Consider the following 15,201-nt stretch of genomic DNA (forward strand, 5'->3'; position numbering starts at 1 on the left):
CCCTAGGCTTATAAAATTTTTGCATGGTATGCTAGTATGTATGATTGGTTTCTAAATTGGGTTTTTTTAAATTAACTTAAATATTAGATTTGTTTACATTGTATTATTATTGCTGTGAGCCGCCCTGAGTCTGCGGAGAGGGGCGGCATACAAATCTGATTAATAAATAATAAATAAAATAATAAATTATTAATCCCCCCTCCCTTAATGTGTCTGTTAATACAGGTTGAAGGGGACCAACTTCCTCCAGGACACACTGTCAGCCAATATGAAACCTGTAAGATCAGGACAATAAAGGCAGGTACTCTAGAGAAGCTTGTGGAGAATCTATTGACAGCATTTGGAGACAATGACTTCACCTACATCAGCATATTTCTATCAACATACCGAGGATTTGCATCTACCAAGGAAGTTCTGGAATTGCTCCTTGATAGGTAAGAAGTTATAAAGAAAGGATATATGCTTAATAAATTAGAGCTGTTGGTTTGAACTCCGAGTTTGGCAATTTGCACGAATCCCAGCGACCGATTTGGTCCCACAGAGTGGGCCTTCTCCGGGTCCCGTCAACTAAACAATGTCGGTTGGCGGGCCCCAGGGGAAGAGCCTTCTCTGTGGCAGCCCTGACTCTCTGGAACCAGCTCCCCCCAGAGATTAGAACTGCCCCTACCCTCCTTGACTTTCGTAAACTCCTCAAAACCCACCTTTGTCCCCCAGGCCTATATAATTTATGTATGGTATGTTTGTATGTATGTATGTCTGCTTAATAATGGGGTTTTTAAAATATTTTAAATTGTAAATTATTAGATTTGCCATGAACTATTTTATTGTGTTGTGAGCCGCCCCGAGTCTACGGAGAGGGGCGGCATACAAATCTAATAAATAAATAAATAAATTTGGTTGCAAAGGTTTCATCACCATTTGAGGAGACATTGTTAGTGCGCTTTGAATTGAGCCTATCTGTCCAAGCACTGGCCTTTATGTACCTTTTTATGTGCTGCAGATTGGTGAATGTTGTTTGTTTGAATACTTTGGAGCAAACTACGTTCACCAATTTGCATCACATAAAAGTATTTAAAGACCCAGTGCTCAAACAGAGGAGCACAATTCAAAGTGCACTCACAATATCTCCTCGAATCGTGATGAAACATTTGCAGTAAAATTGCCAAGTTCGGAGCTCAAACCAACAGCCCAGCTACCAATCTGAGTTACTAATATTCAAGTACATTTCAACAATTTAATACATTAATATAAGTGTTGTTTAAAACAATGGTGTGTTTCAAGAGATTATGCTGAGCTGCAATGTTAGTAGATTAGGGTTTAGGCCTGAACATTCATTTTAACAGTAAAGTTCTGTCATTTACTATTCCAGTTTCATAATCAAAGTCTATGCCTTATTCTGTTCCCAGTATGAATTCACTGTGGGAATTTAATGTCTCAAGTTTCTTAGCATTTATTCCTCAAAGAAACCATAGGATTGTTGTTCTTTGAGTAGTAAGAAGATAGAAAATAGGTATGCTTTTAGAATGCAGCTTTAATGCTGAGTCAATTTATGTGTCTCAGTCTTTTATATGTAATAATTTATCTCATGCCATTTTTAGCCATTTGTCTCTATTCTATGACCTTATTTTTTAAAAATGTCTGAAATTTCATGCCAATGAATTCAATAGATTGTTGTAGACAGATTTGCAAACATAATCCAAATTTCTGGTATCAATAAATGTAAAATTTTAAAGTATCATTGATTAAATAGTGAGTTAGCCAGAGGTCCTCTAAATTTCTTGATTCATTGTGCCAATTCCCCCCCAGAAATAATTAGAAGTAAATTGATTATTTTCACTTATTCTTTGCACTGTATCCAGATTGTACCACAACCTTCTGGTTCATGGCTATGTTATTAGAATTGCCCCCACCCTCCTTGTCTTTCGTAAGCTACTTAAAACCCACCTCTGCCGCCAGACATGGGGGAATTAAGTTCTCTTCTCCCCCTAGGCCGTTACAATGGTATGCATGGTATGTTTGTATGTGTATTTGGTTTTGTATATTAAGGGGTTTTAATCTGCTTTTAGTATTGGATTATTACTGTATACTGTCTATGATTGCTGTTAGCCGCCCTGAGTTTTCGGAGAGGGGCGGCATATAAATCCAATAAAATTAAACTAAACTAAACTATCATAGTACAACAGTAAAAGAGTAAATGGCGCTTTTACTTTGCAAATCACTCTCCTTCTCATAAATCTTATATTTACCTTATTCCAGGGGTGTGAAATTAGTGGCCTGTAGGCAAGATGCATCATGTGCTGGCCATCCCCACCCCCAATTTAGAAAAAAAGGGGAAAGTCCCGATACATCATGTGACAACATGGCATCATGAGTTTGACACCCGTGCCTTATTCCATGTTATGATGCTGATAGCTCCATCCATTAGGCAAATCTAGATAGAAATCAACCCTAGAAGAAGTCCTTAATTCATGGGCATATATCATTCCAACACATCTGGAAGGCATTAAGCTAGGAAAGGCTGGAATGTACCATTGATTGCCTGATTTCAATTAGAAGATACCATGAGTTCTTAAAAGAGAAGTCCAGCAAAGCCATCAGTGTGATAAAACAAGTTTTTTTCACGCTTAACACTAATAAAATAAAATAATTGGACGTCATCACGTTTTATTCATTGTCATTTTCCAAGGAATTGTGGTAATGGAGGAGTGTCTCCAGGGGTGGGCTGCTGCCCGGAGAGGGGGGGTACGCAGTGGGGTAGTGAAAATAAAGCTCCCCAGAGCATCCTATTTGCATTGAAAGATGCAGGGCATCCTGCATAAGCCACACCCACAGTGTGGTAGTATAGATTTTGGTAGCCCTTCACTGAGTCTTTGTGTGTGTGTGTGTGAGAGAGAGAGAATGAGAGAGAGAGAGAGAGAGAGAGAGAGAGAGAGAGAGAGAGAGAACTTTTCATTCTCATAATGATTTCAGCATCCTTTTTTTAAAGTTACCATGAAGCTGAAATCATTTTATATTTAGGGTAAGACTTCTGTCTCGTGTTTTACTTTCTGCCAGGATTGTTTTGAAAATCAGTGTCTTCTAAACAATGGAAGAAAAGATAACTGTATTGTCTTACAATGTTCAATTTGTCCTTGCAAGGAAATAACTTTTCTGGCCAAGGTAACTAAAGTAACTTCTTCCTATCTCCTGCTTTGCTTTTTTTTAAATAACTCATGTGATTTCCCATAGTTTGTATTGTAAAATAAGAACTGAAAGTTACTTTAAAAACAAAACAAGTATCAGCAAGTATACAAATATTATCACAGAGTTCTCTGGTAGGGATGGTTCCTCTTTGGAAACTTTGTTTTACTGAATGTGCATCGCAAAGCAACAGGGGCTGTCTCTATGTTGTCCTGATAAGGCTTGAACTTCCTGTGGGCAAATTTGCCTTACTCAGGCTGACTGACTGAGGCACAGGATCGGGGGTGGCAGAAGGCAGCTTGTACTGCAGCTGTGCATTGTTTTTCTTGCTTTGTAGTTTAACAAAGAACACCAGTTTGCAGACTATCAATCGAGCACTTTCATAAAACACAAAGCTATATATAGTAGTATGTTCACTCCTTTCAGATTGGAGCTTAAGAAGTGTCAATGGAAACATGAAAAGAGAAGCATTTTCCCAGTAAAGGGGAAGGAACCTGTTTACCAGCTGTGATTTGGGAACAAACTGGACAGCTTAGAATGAACTTCGGGATGGGGGTTATTTGCAATTTTAAAATGCAATGAAAGAGTGTTTTAAGATTGGTTGGGAAATACATTCCACAAATAAAACGAAATTCTAGTTCTCGTTAGCATTGAGGTTATTCCTACCAATAGACAAATCTAAAAGATTCATCACAGATAGCCCTTGATTTACAACCATTCATTTAGCGATCACTCAAAGCTACAATGCACTGGAGAAAGTTTACTTATGACTAGTCATCGCACTTATGACCTTTGCAGCATTCCCACAATCACATGATTGAAATCTGGACACTTGATGAGCAGCATGTATTGTACAAGGGCTGCAGCAACTTGGGGTCATTTGATTCAGGGATGGGTTCTACTTACCTTCTGTTGTGATTCAGTCTGAGGCTCCTCAGGGAACGGCTGGAACTCTGCCGGCTCCATGCTCAGAGGGGGAGGACGAGGAATAGGAGGAGGAGGACCAGGCAGACGGGGAAGAGGAATGTCAGAACGAGGAGGAGGGAGAACAGCCTGAGACCTCGGGGGGGAGCTCTCCCCAGCGAGTAGCCTGGAGTCCTTAGATGAGAACACACAAGCCATCATTGATATGAGGCAGAGAAGGGCAGCACAAAGAAGGGGACAATTAGCCAGGTATTTCCATCTCTAATAGGCAACAGCTGGGTTTGGGTGTGGTTCTCCTCAGAAAGGTAGAAAAGGCAGGCCCGCCCTTCCTGTATTGTGGAGAGTTATCTTTTGGGAGTCCTGTGACCTTGCTTCGATCCTTGGCGTCTCTGATTCTGGCTTGTGGCCTCGAAGGCTGAAAACTTGGGAGAGGCGTGGGTTTTATTATCTACAGTGGTGTGTGTGCCAGCAAGAAGCCTGTTGTATTGTCTGGCCGTCGTGACTTTTCTGTGAAGCTTCATAGCATTCCAGTTTGTAAGAACAGTTTTTGTTATCTGTGTTTGTTTTCAAAGATATAAAATGACTTTGTTTTTTACCAGCGTGTCTGGATACTCTTTTTAGTTGGTGTTGACGTCTGGGGGAACCCAGACAGAACACCTTCCCCACCAGTTCGCATCGTGATGGAAGTGTATGTTTTACGTGTGTGTGCTAACTTTGCTCGCGCGCGCATGCTCCTTTTCGGAAATGATCCTCTGCACATGCACAACAATATAAAAAATACACAGAAGCAAAAACCAAGATGGCTGTGCCTAGGGTGGCATCAAGAGAAATGGCACAGGGGCATGGCTGGCCTGGATCACTGCCTGTTTCAGTGACCTAGGCTGCCAAGTTACTAACAGTTCTACAGAACCGGTCCAAACCAGCAGGAACCCACCTCTGATTGGATTGCCATTTGCCACTTTCCCAGCCAGGTTCTGACAAGCAAAATCATGTCTGCAAATCATGGGTTAGGAAGTCCGGCTTTGTAATGGGAAATCAGCTTCTTTAATCAAGAAGAAAAGGCTAGGAGACACTCATACAGATACATAAATTCCTCTAGAAGTATTGGTCATGGAAGAAACTAATTTAGGCAGATTTCTAAGAAGCTAATTCACCCTAAGGATGAACTATAACTGGTCATTTGTCTAGTAATTAAGGGCTCAGGCTAGAATCCAAGAGACTTCTTGTCCCATCTCAGGCATGAAAGCTGATTGGATGACTTTGAACTAATCATTTTCTCTCAACTTACTAGTTTGTTCTTATGGCGAAAATAGAAGGAAGAATATTAGGTGTGTTTACTGCCTTGTATTATTTATAAAAAATAATAAAATTAATAAAATTAAATCTGATGCTTTGGAAACATTGGAAGTGTGTCCTATGATAGACCCAAGTTCCCCCCACCCCACCCCAGGTTACTGGGTATCCTTGCTATTATTTAAATTCCCTGTAATTTATTCAGTCATTTTTATAATATATATTATAGCCGAGGTGGCACAGTGGGTAGAGTGCAGTACTGCAGGCCACTAAAGCTGACTGCTAGATATGTAGGTCAGCAGTTCAAATCTGATCATTGGCTCAAGATTGACTCAGCCTTCCATCCTTCCAAGGTGGGTAAAATGAGGACCCAGATTGTGGGGGCAATATGCTGGCTCTGTTAAAAAGTGCTATTGCTAACATGTTGTAAGCTGCCCTGAGTCTAAGGAGAAGGGCAGCATTAAAAAAAATCAAATAAATAAATAAACAAATAAATGTTCCTAAATCTGACAATAGAATGTAACTGCAGAAGCAGTGCACTTTTAAATAATTCCTCTGTAATGCTCAAATATTTATGGAGAAATTAAGTCTGAAATCAAATAAACAGCGGGGGGGGGGGGGGTCCCAAACACAAGCAGCCCAAAATAATATTCTCTAACTCTGAATGACAGGTAGGTCTCTTAGCAACAGTGGAACCTCAATGGCTGACCTCATTGTTCTGGGCAAGGTTACCTTCTAAGAAGCTTATTCTTACACTCCATGGCAGATGCCATTTCTCAGGTGGAATGAGGCTCTTAAGGCAAGAAGAAAGGAAGGATTGGCCAGGGAACCAAGCGAGGAGGCTGACGTTACTTAAAGGGAGAGAAAAAGCAGTGGCACTGATTGATGGAGCTTGCCAGCTCTGGCCACCTCACCAGAAGGTCTCCTTAGAAGAAAACTGCTAGGGAAGGTCTCCTTAGAAGAAAACTGCTTGATGAAGAGAGTGGAGCTGACAGAAAGACAGTGAGAGAACAATCAAAGGGAAAATGTCCTCTGCAATAAAAAAGACAAAGCAAGATTTTGACACCTATAGGATGGCATTCTTAGGTTACGTTATCATAGATACGATCCTGAACAAAGTATTACTGTATATATCAACTCTATAAATCCAAGCATATTATTCTGGCTCAAGAAAAGTAATCCCAGTTAACCGCCGAAGTGAAATGAGTGCCTTTAAGAGCTGTTTCTCAGTAAGTGGTTTTATTTACACTAATAGATACATGTTTAGTAATATATTATGATCCTCCTCACTTTTGATGCCTCTGTGTTTCACACTTTTATATCACTGTGTGAAAAGGCTCCTCTGTTGTAGCCATCAACTAAGGAGCGTCTCCTCATATAGTTCTTTGATGATCTCAGTCTGAGACTATGTGCACTAATTTGGAAATAACTTTAATTAAACTCACTGGTCCTTGTGCATAATTACACAAAGGAGACAGATATTCCCGAGAGACATATAATTTGGTTAACATGGAATCTGTTTAGAATATGCTACTTCGTAAAATTCCTTTATTAGGCCTGGATTAGATGCTGTCTATGTGACTTCAGTTAAATTTCCCTCAAAAAGAAAAAAAAAACTCCCTTTTTTCTTAAAACTCAGACAAGACAACACAGACAATTAAAAAGCCTTTTTGGAGAGGGTCAGTTATATCAAGAATGTGTGTGACAGAGTTTCACAGGTTCTACAGTCTGTAGTTAGGGTTGGAACCAGTAACACAGTGATTTATAAGCCTAGTGCTTTGGTACAAATGCAGAATGTATATATGTTATTACAAAAGATGATGGGCAAATATAGAAACATAGAAGACTGACGGCAGAAAAAGACCTCATGGTCCATCTAGTCTGCCCTTATACTATTTCCTGTATTTTATCTTACAATGGATATATGTTTACCCCAGGCATGCTTAAATTCAGTTACTGTGGATTTACCAACCACGTCTGCTGGAAGTTTGTTCCAAGGATCAGTTAAATAATATTTTCTTATGTTGCTTTTGATCTTTCCCCCTGCTAACTTCAGGTTGTGTCCCCTTGTTCTTGTGTTCACTTTCCTATTAAAAACACTTCCCTCCTGGACCTTATTTAACCCTTTAACATATTTAAATGTTTCGATCATGTCCCCCCTTTTCCTTCTGTCCTCCAGACTATACAGATGTGGGCGGGTGGGACATTTTCACTAAAGATGCACAGAGATCATGTGTGTTTATGTTTGACATAGCAACTGAAGGTAAATGAGATTTCTGTGACGGTAATAAAGTTGGATTTGATGGATATGACTTGACTGAGATTTCAACAACTGCCAAAGTGATATAAATCTAAGTTTATTTCTAGAAATAACGTAATAATAATAACTGAGTACATTATTATTGTCTTCAAATAGTGTGTTTTACCTTATTTTAGACAGGGGTTGTTGTTTTTTTTGTAATTCTAAAAATCCTTACAATTTTTTTTAAAAGGTAAAAGACACAAACAAGAGAGAAGGGGGAAAAATAGAGAATTCTTGTAATGGGTAGCAACCAGGGAGAACAAAAATTTATTCTAGTGGAATTTATACACCAGAATTTGATGACATTTTGATCTCAGGAAGCAAGGGATTTTAGCAGTAAGGAACATGAAGATACAAGCACACAAAAACCCAACAACCACTGGTATTAATAGAGAGAAGGGGGAGCATAATAAAGACAGCAAATATAAAATAACTACAAAGAGACAATATCAGGAAGTTTTATTTCCTGCTGGAAAATAAGAACGACTACAAAGCAGGAAAAAAAGGGGAGGAGAAAAGATGGGCAATAAATATAGGACCAAGAGATGTGCAATGTTTAAAATGAGCAACAGCAAATGAAGAGTTTTATAGGCAGGCTATGCAGTAAAAGGAGAGAGAAAATACAGTATATGAAAATCAGGTAAACACAAATCTAATTGGATGTTTTTGATAATAGCATTCAGCAGAACACAGATGGGAATGGTGGGCTTTCAAGAAAAACAAAATACTGTGCTGCAGTTAGGAAAAAGGGAAGGAGATGGTCTTTTCAGTCAAAATTTGCTTATTTGTTATAAGTCTGTTTTTACCCCAGCTGCTGTTTTGCAGCAGAGGCGGAGTAATGACACGGACACAAGAGCTGGATTTAAAATGGGTCATTTTTATTAATTAAATTTGCATAATTTATTTAAATAAATTAGCATAAATTAACTATAATTCTAAACAAGGACCCGCAGGGTCAAACAATTACTTCCGGGGTGGAAAATGACGTCAGAAAAACTTCCGGGGCAACTTATGGGCGTAGCTCCATGCTGATCCAGGTGAGGGCCACGCCCTCACCTGACTCACTGCCATGCACCTGCATGTGGGAGGTCCCGCCGTCTATCCCATACAAGGGGAAAGAAATGGGCGGGACCCAAAGACAGGTTCCTCCCAATTGCTCAGGTCGTTTCCACCATGAGCCTTTGGAGATAACCTGTCAATCATCCCCAAAGATGCCCAACGGAGAACATGCAGTTGCTAACCACTACCCAGTTTTCCGCCCCTAACCTGCCTACCCAAATGACCAAAGGTAAGCCAATTAACCTAAACAGGTTATTTATGTTTTAATAAAAGATTCTTTAATAATAAAATTAATAATAATAAAATTATTGTAACACTTAGTAAGTTTATAGTTTTACATTTCTGAAATGCAAAACAACTTTAGGTGGATAAGCATCACTTCTGAGCAGTCATAATAGATCTAGGATTTTGAGCTGCATTTAGGCATTTGGCATTTATAATCTCATTAAATTTTAACAAATGGAAGGTCTTTCATTAATCTGTGAATGAATTAATCTGTGAATGAATTTGCATCTCATGGGATTATTCAAGACTTAATGGGTTTATTTCAGAACAGACGTTTATATGAATCTGTATGTGTTTTATTAAACATATTTGACTTACCTATAATGGGTTTCTAAATATTTTATATTGACCTACACATTGTTCATCCCTTCTATTAGCAAAAAATGTCCTGATACAGGCCTGCTTTTTCTCTGCATATAAAACTGAATCTGTTCTTTTAAAAATATTCCAAAAACCAGCTTTATTGGATGTAATAAGTATTAGAGGACAATATGAATGCACAGTATGGATGTTTACATATTAATACTAATGTTTCGGATTGCTCTACAGAGGGTTTTTTAATTATTTAAGAGTTATGTGGCCATTCATGCTCTATACCATAACCTGGACTTTTTATCAAAAAAACTTATTTATAATAACATTGATAGAGATTGAAATACTAATCCAGTTAGCAATCCGTTCTTCTCAGTGCTTCAGACTAAGCTTTCCATTTTTAAAAAATATATTTCCAAAAGGATCATAAACGATCTGAACATTTATAAAGATTTGAAACTTACGTATTACTGAAAACAAAATTGCTCCATTAAGAAGTGGCAATTATATACCTACTACTAGAGAAGCCAGCCATTAAATGCTGTGTAAAGCTGATTGATGCTTCTGAAATTGACCTGGACTAAATTTAAATGTTGAAATAGACACTAATGGATATGCATCCAGAATTGCACTACTTCTCAAGTTCTATCTATCTATCTATCTATCTATCTATCTATCTATCTATCTATCTATTTATTTGATTTGTATGCCGCCCCTCTCCGAAGACTCGGGGCAGCTAACAACAATATGAAAGACAATGTAAACAAATCTAATATTAAAATAATCTAAAAAAACCCAAAAGAACCAATCATACATACAAGCATACCATGTATAAATTCTATAAGCCTAGGGGGAAGGGAAAATTTCAATTCCCCCATGCCTGACGACAGAGGTGGGTTTTAAGGAGCTTGCGAAAGGCAAGGAGGGTGGGGGCAACTCTGATATCTGGGGGGAGCTGGTTCCAGAGGGTTGGGGCTGCCACAGAGAAGGCTCTTCTCCTGGGTCCCGCCAAACAACATTGTTTAGTCGACGGGACCTGGAGAAGGCCAACTCTGTGGGACCTAACCGGTCGCTGGGATTCGTGCGGCAGAAGGCGGTCCCGGAGATATTCTGGTCCGATGCCATGAAGGGCTTTATAGGCCATATAGGTTACTATCTCTTTTCACTTTATCCTGAAGTAATTTGGATGCATCTTTTTCATCACTTTTATTAAGTATTCACCCACAATGTAGCAGTATTTTATCGAGTATATTTTATTGAGTATATAAATACCATTTATATGGTATTTTATTGAGTATATCCTTGGCAAATCTAACAGGAATCTGCAGTCAGATCCTAGTATCTGAAGCAATTCTTCATAAAACCAATGTTCTGTATATTTTTGTTATTCAGTTTTAAAAGCAGTACATTTGTAGCTGCATATTGCATTCTCTGTGCCATGGTGGTGAAACATGATATTCCCACCATGTCTTAGTGGTAAAAGCAAAGGATATCATTTTCTTTTTTAAAGTCTTTGTACTGCAAGCAAAATATAGATCACATCATCGGGAGAGGATATGCTAAAATCCAATTCATAGGGATACACATGAATAAATAGTGTAAGGACAATAAAATACCATTTACCGTGAAAAATATTAACATTATTGGTACTTTGTTCAAATTCAGCATTGACGGAAAGACAGCAAGTTTAACACTCCTGAGTCATATAATTTCAAATACATTATGTATGAGAATGGATTTAGCAAGTTTTCAACCTTTGTTCTTCCCATGGTGGGTCACTTGGCTTTTAAAAGTTCATTCTGAATCAAGATTTTACTTTGAACTTATTTCTATCGGATCTTATTTCGCTTTAAAACAGATTCGTCCCTGCAGCCTTTGGAATAAAGAAGGTTCAGCTGTATAAATAAATGCAGTGTGGATGTATGATTCTCCTCCCACTGAGAATCTATTTGGGCCATTCTCTTTATTTTCTAATACTTAATCATAAAAAATAATGACTATATAAATGGGACATTATTATTATTATTATTATTATTATTATTATTATTATTATTTATTAGATTTGTATGCCGCCCCTCTCCGTAGACTCGGGGCAGCTCACAACAATAACAAAGACAATGTAAGAACAAATGTAATAATTTAAAAAACACTAAAAACCCCATTATTAAAAGCAAGCATGCACACAAACATACCATGTATAAACTGTATAGGCCCCAGGGAGATGTCTCAGTTCCCCCATGCCTGACGGCAGAGATGGGTCTTAAGAACTTTACGAAAGGCAAAGAGGGTGGGGGCAGTTCTAATCTCCGGGGGGAGCTGGTTCCAGAGAGTCGGGGCAGCCACAGAGAAGGCTCTTCTCCTGGGTCCTGCCAAATGACATTGTTTAGTCGACGGGACCCGGAGAAGGCCAACCCTGTGGGACCTAACCAGTCGCTGGGATTCGTGCGGCAGAAGGCGGTCCCGGAGATATTCTGGTCCAATGCCATGAAGGGCTTTATAGGTCATAACCAACACTTTGAATTGTGACTGGAAATTGATCGGCAACCAATGCAGACTGCGGAGTGTTGGTGTAACATGGGCATACCTTGGGAAGCCCATGATTGCTCTCGCAAGTGACATAACAGGTTCATTATTGTACTATCAAAATCCTAACATTTATTTATTTACTTATTTATTCAACTTCTACGCAGCCCAATCCCGAAGGACTCAGGGCGGCTTACAACAGTATAAAATGCAAGATAATAAAAAGAAGTCAAATATAAAACTAAGTTATAAAACCATTAATTGAAAACCCTAATAAACATAATAAACTAACCCAACATGCATACTAAACATTCATACAATTTGGGTATTGTTGTTGGTTCATGGCCTCCAGGCCTGTTGGCAAAGCCAGGTCTTCGTGGCCTTACGGAAGGCCAATAGGCTGGGAGAAGTACGGGCATCAGGGGGGAGTTGATTCCATAGAGCCGGGGTGGCAACAGAGAAGGCATTGCTTGGCTGATGGGACCTGGCGGAGGCCAACTCTGTGTGCTCTTATAGGTCTATGGGAGGTACATGGCAAGAGACGGTCCCGTAAATAATCTGGTCCTGGGACATATAGGGCTTTATAGGTAATAACCAACACCTTGAATTGTGCCCGGAGACTAATAGGAAGCCAGTACAGCTCGTGGAGTGTAGGGGTTATATGGGTATACCGAGGTACACACACACGACAGCTAGCGTGGCTAATTTATTTGATAAATAAATTAACATAGAAACATAGAAGACTGACGGCAGAAAAAGACCTGATGATCCATCTAGTCTGCCCTTATACTATTTTTTGTATTTTATCTGAAGATGGATATAGGTTTATCCCAGGCATGTTTAAATTCAGTTACTGTGGATTTATCAACCACGTCTGCTGGAAGTTGTGTTCCAAGGATCTACTACTCTTTCAGTAAAATAATATTTTCTCATGTTGCTTTTGATCTTTCCCCCAACTAACTTCAGATTGTGTCCCCTTGTTCTTGTGTTCACTTTCCTATTAAAAACACTTCCCTCCTGGACCTTATTTAACCCTTTAACATATTTAAATGTTAGAATGAAGAATTCATTAAGTCTTTCCTGATAAGTTTTATGCTTAAGACCTTCCACCATTCTTGTAGCCCATCATTGGACCCGTTCAATTTTGTTAATATCTTTTTGTACATGAGGTCTCCAGAAATTGAACACAGTATTCCAAATGTGGTCTCACATTAATTATTTATAATTATTTTTATTGTCATATTCTATTTTATTCTTGTAAGCTGCCCTGAGTCCGCAAGGAGAACGGTGGCCTATAAATCTAATTAATTAATAATTAAATAAATAACTCTACTTACATTTTCCTTTCTAGCTTATATCTGGAGAGAAATTTAACTGTTATCTAATATTTCAGCTGCTCTGAAAGTAAATTTGTTTCAATGTTCTCAATCCATTTTCACAATTAAAAACTCACACAGGCCTAGGAGAAGGTATGGGTGAGGATAGAGATGTGGTAATGGGAAAAGTTAAGGTCAAGTATAAAGAGAAAAAGGCTTGTCCAGGAATGACCTTCTGGACTGGCAACCAGGACTCTTAGAAGAGAATCTTTGAGGAAAAAATGGGAAATCTCTAAGAGCTTAATAATAATAAAAAATGACTTACAAGAGAAAGGCTTACAAATTCAGGTAGGCTGTTTGTTTACGCCAAAGAGAGGAAGACAGGAAAGTTAAGGAAGCTGATTCAGGTATTGGCCATGTTAAACAAGGATCCAAGATAAATTACAGTGTTCCCTCGATTTTTGCGGGGGATGCGTTCCGAGACCGCCCGCGAAAGTTGAATTTCCGCGAAGTAGAGATGCGGAAGTAAATACACTATTTTTGGCTATGAACAGTATCACAAGCCTTCCCTTAACACTTTAAACCCCTAAATTGCAATTTCCCATTCCCTTAGCAACCATTTAGATTATTACTCACCATGTTTCTTTATTAAAGTTTATTTAAAAAAATATTTATTAAAGGTGGACGAAAGTTTGGTGATGATATATGACGTCATTGGGCAGGAAAAACCATGCTATAGGGGAAAAAACCGCAAAGAATTTTTAAATTAATATTTTTGAAAAACCGTGGTATAGACTTTTCGCGAAGTTTGAACCTGCAAAAATCGAGGGAACACTGTATATTTTGAGGAAAGGACACTGAGAAAAGGAACTGTGGCAAAATCATCCTTAGCTTGTTATGCCAGCCTTCTTTATTAAAGAGAAGGAGACTGGCTTAAGAAGCTAAAAAAAAGATTAGCTAATAGATAGTTAATAGCTATGCTCACTGGGAATTCCAAGAGTTTAAAAAAACATTTAGAGGGTACTAGTTAGACCAGGGGTCTCCAACCTTGGCAGGTTTAAAGCTGGCAAAGCTGGCTGAGGAACTTTGGGAGTTGACGTCCACAAGTCTTAAAGTTGCCCAGGTTGGAGACCCCTGAAGTAGAGGAAAACTGACATAAGGATTAGATGTTCACTACTGGATGAAAATGGAAAGGAAGAAGTAGTTTCCAGGGTTGACAGATAATAGTTAGCCACATTTGTCTGCTAAGTGTGGGTAATGGGGTTGGAATCCAATACATCTGGAAATTGTCAGATCAAGGAAGGACACGGCTGCTGAATCCTTAAGAGCTGTATATCAATTGAATGCTTTTCTCCTATTTATTAAACCTAAGGAAGTAATGAGGCCCAGGAAGCATATGTTGTAGAAAGAACAATGAGAAAAGACCATATTCCAGAAATGGGTTAACTTCTCTGCTACAAATTAAGTGATGAGTTCAAAGCACTTCCTAATATCTAAATCCGTAGACATAGATTTCCCTGTTTTATTTTTACCCACTGCCTGATATTTCTATAATTCTTTTGCCTTTAGATATGGAAATCTGGAGTTCTCAAACTCTGAAGAAGATGGAAGCCAGAACAATACAGAGACCAAAACAGTACTCAGGAAGTAAGTGTTGAATTTCTCTGAATAGTCAAGAATCACAGCCAAGATTGAATACTGAGAAAAGGATGTGGTCAGTATTCATCTGGAAATTATACACAAATCAGTTTATTATACAAAGGAACGTAGGAACTTTGTCACAACTCTATGAAAGATCAGTATCTTAGAAAGATGAGAAGTTAACTGTCAAAATAAAGCCAAATAATATAGAAACTAGAATTAGTAAGTAAAATACTTGTGGGCATTATCTAATCAAATTAATTCTGGTAAGTAGATTAGGAAATACATTCTTCAGAATCTCCCATTGAAATGAAGGATTTAAATATGACTGGGTTGGTGTTACTTTTGCCTGTTACAATAGCCATA

At 38.5% G+C, this 15,201-nt stretch overlaps 1 protein-coding gene across 2 annotated transcripts in view; it reads left to right on the plus strand.

Moving 5' to 3' along the window:
• The window catches only part of RGL1 (ral guanine nucleotide dissociation stimulator like 1), a 117,905-nt gene that overhangs the window by 56,396 nt on the left and 46,308 nt on the right, over positions 1–15,201 (plus strand). For both annotated transcript variants that reach the window (XM_070746303.1, XM_070746302.1), the window contains exons 3-4: positions 226–434; positions 14,764–14,841. In XM_070746303.1, the coding sequence (XP_070602404.1) occupies positions 226–434; positions 14,764–14,841 (287 nt within the window). The remainder of the gene's footprint in view (positions 1–225; positions 435–14,763; positions 14,842–15,201) is intronic.

This window comes from Erythrolamprus reginae, chromosome 3 (assembly GCF_031021105.1).
Source record: "Erythrolamprus reginae isolate rEryReg1 chromosome 3, rEryReg1.hap1, whole genome shotgun sequence".
Classification (NCBI taxonomy): Eukaryota; Metazoa; Chordata; class Lepidosauria; order Squamata; family Dipsadidae; genus Erythrolamprus; species Erythrolamprus reginae.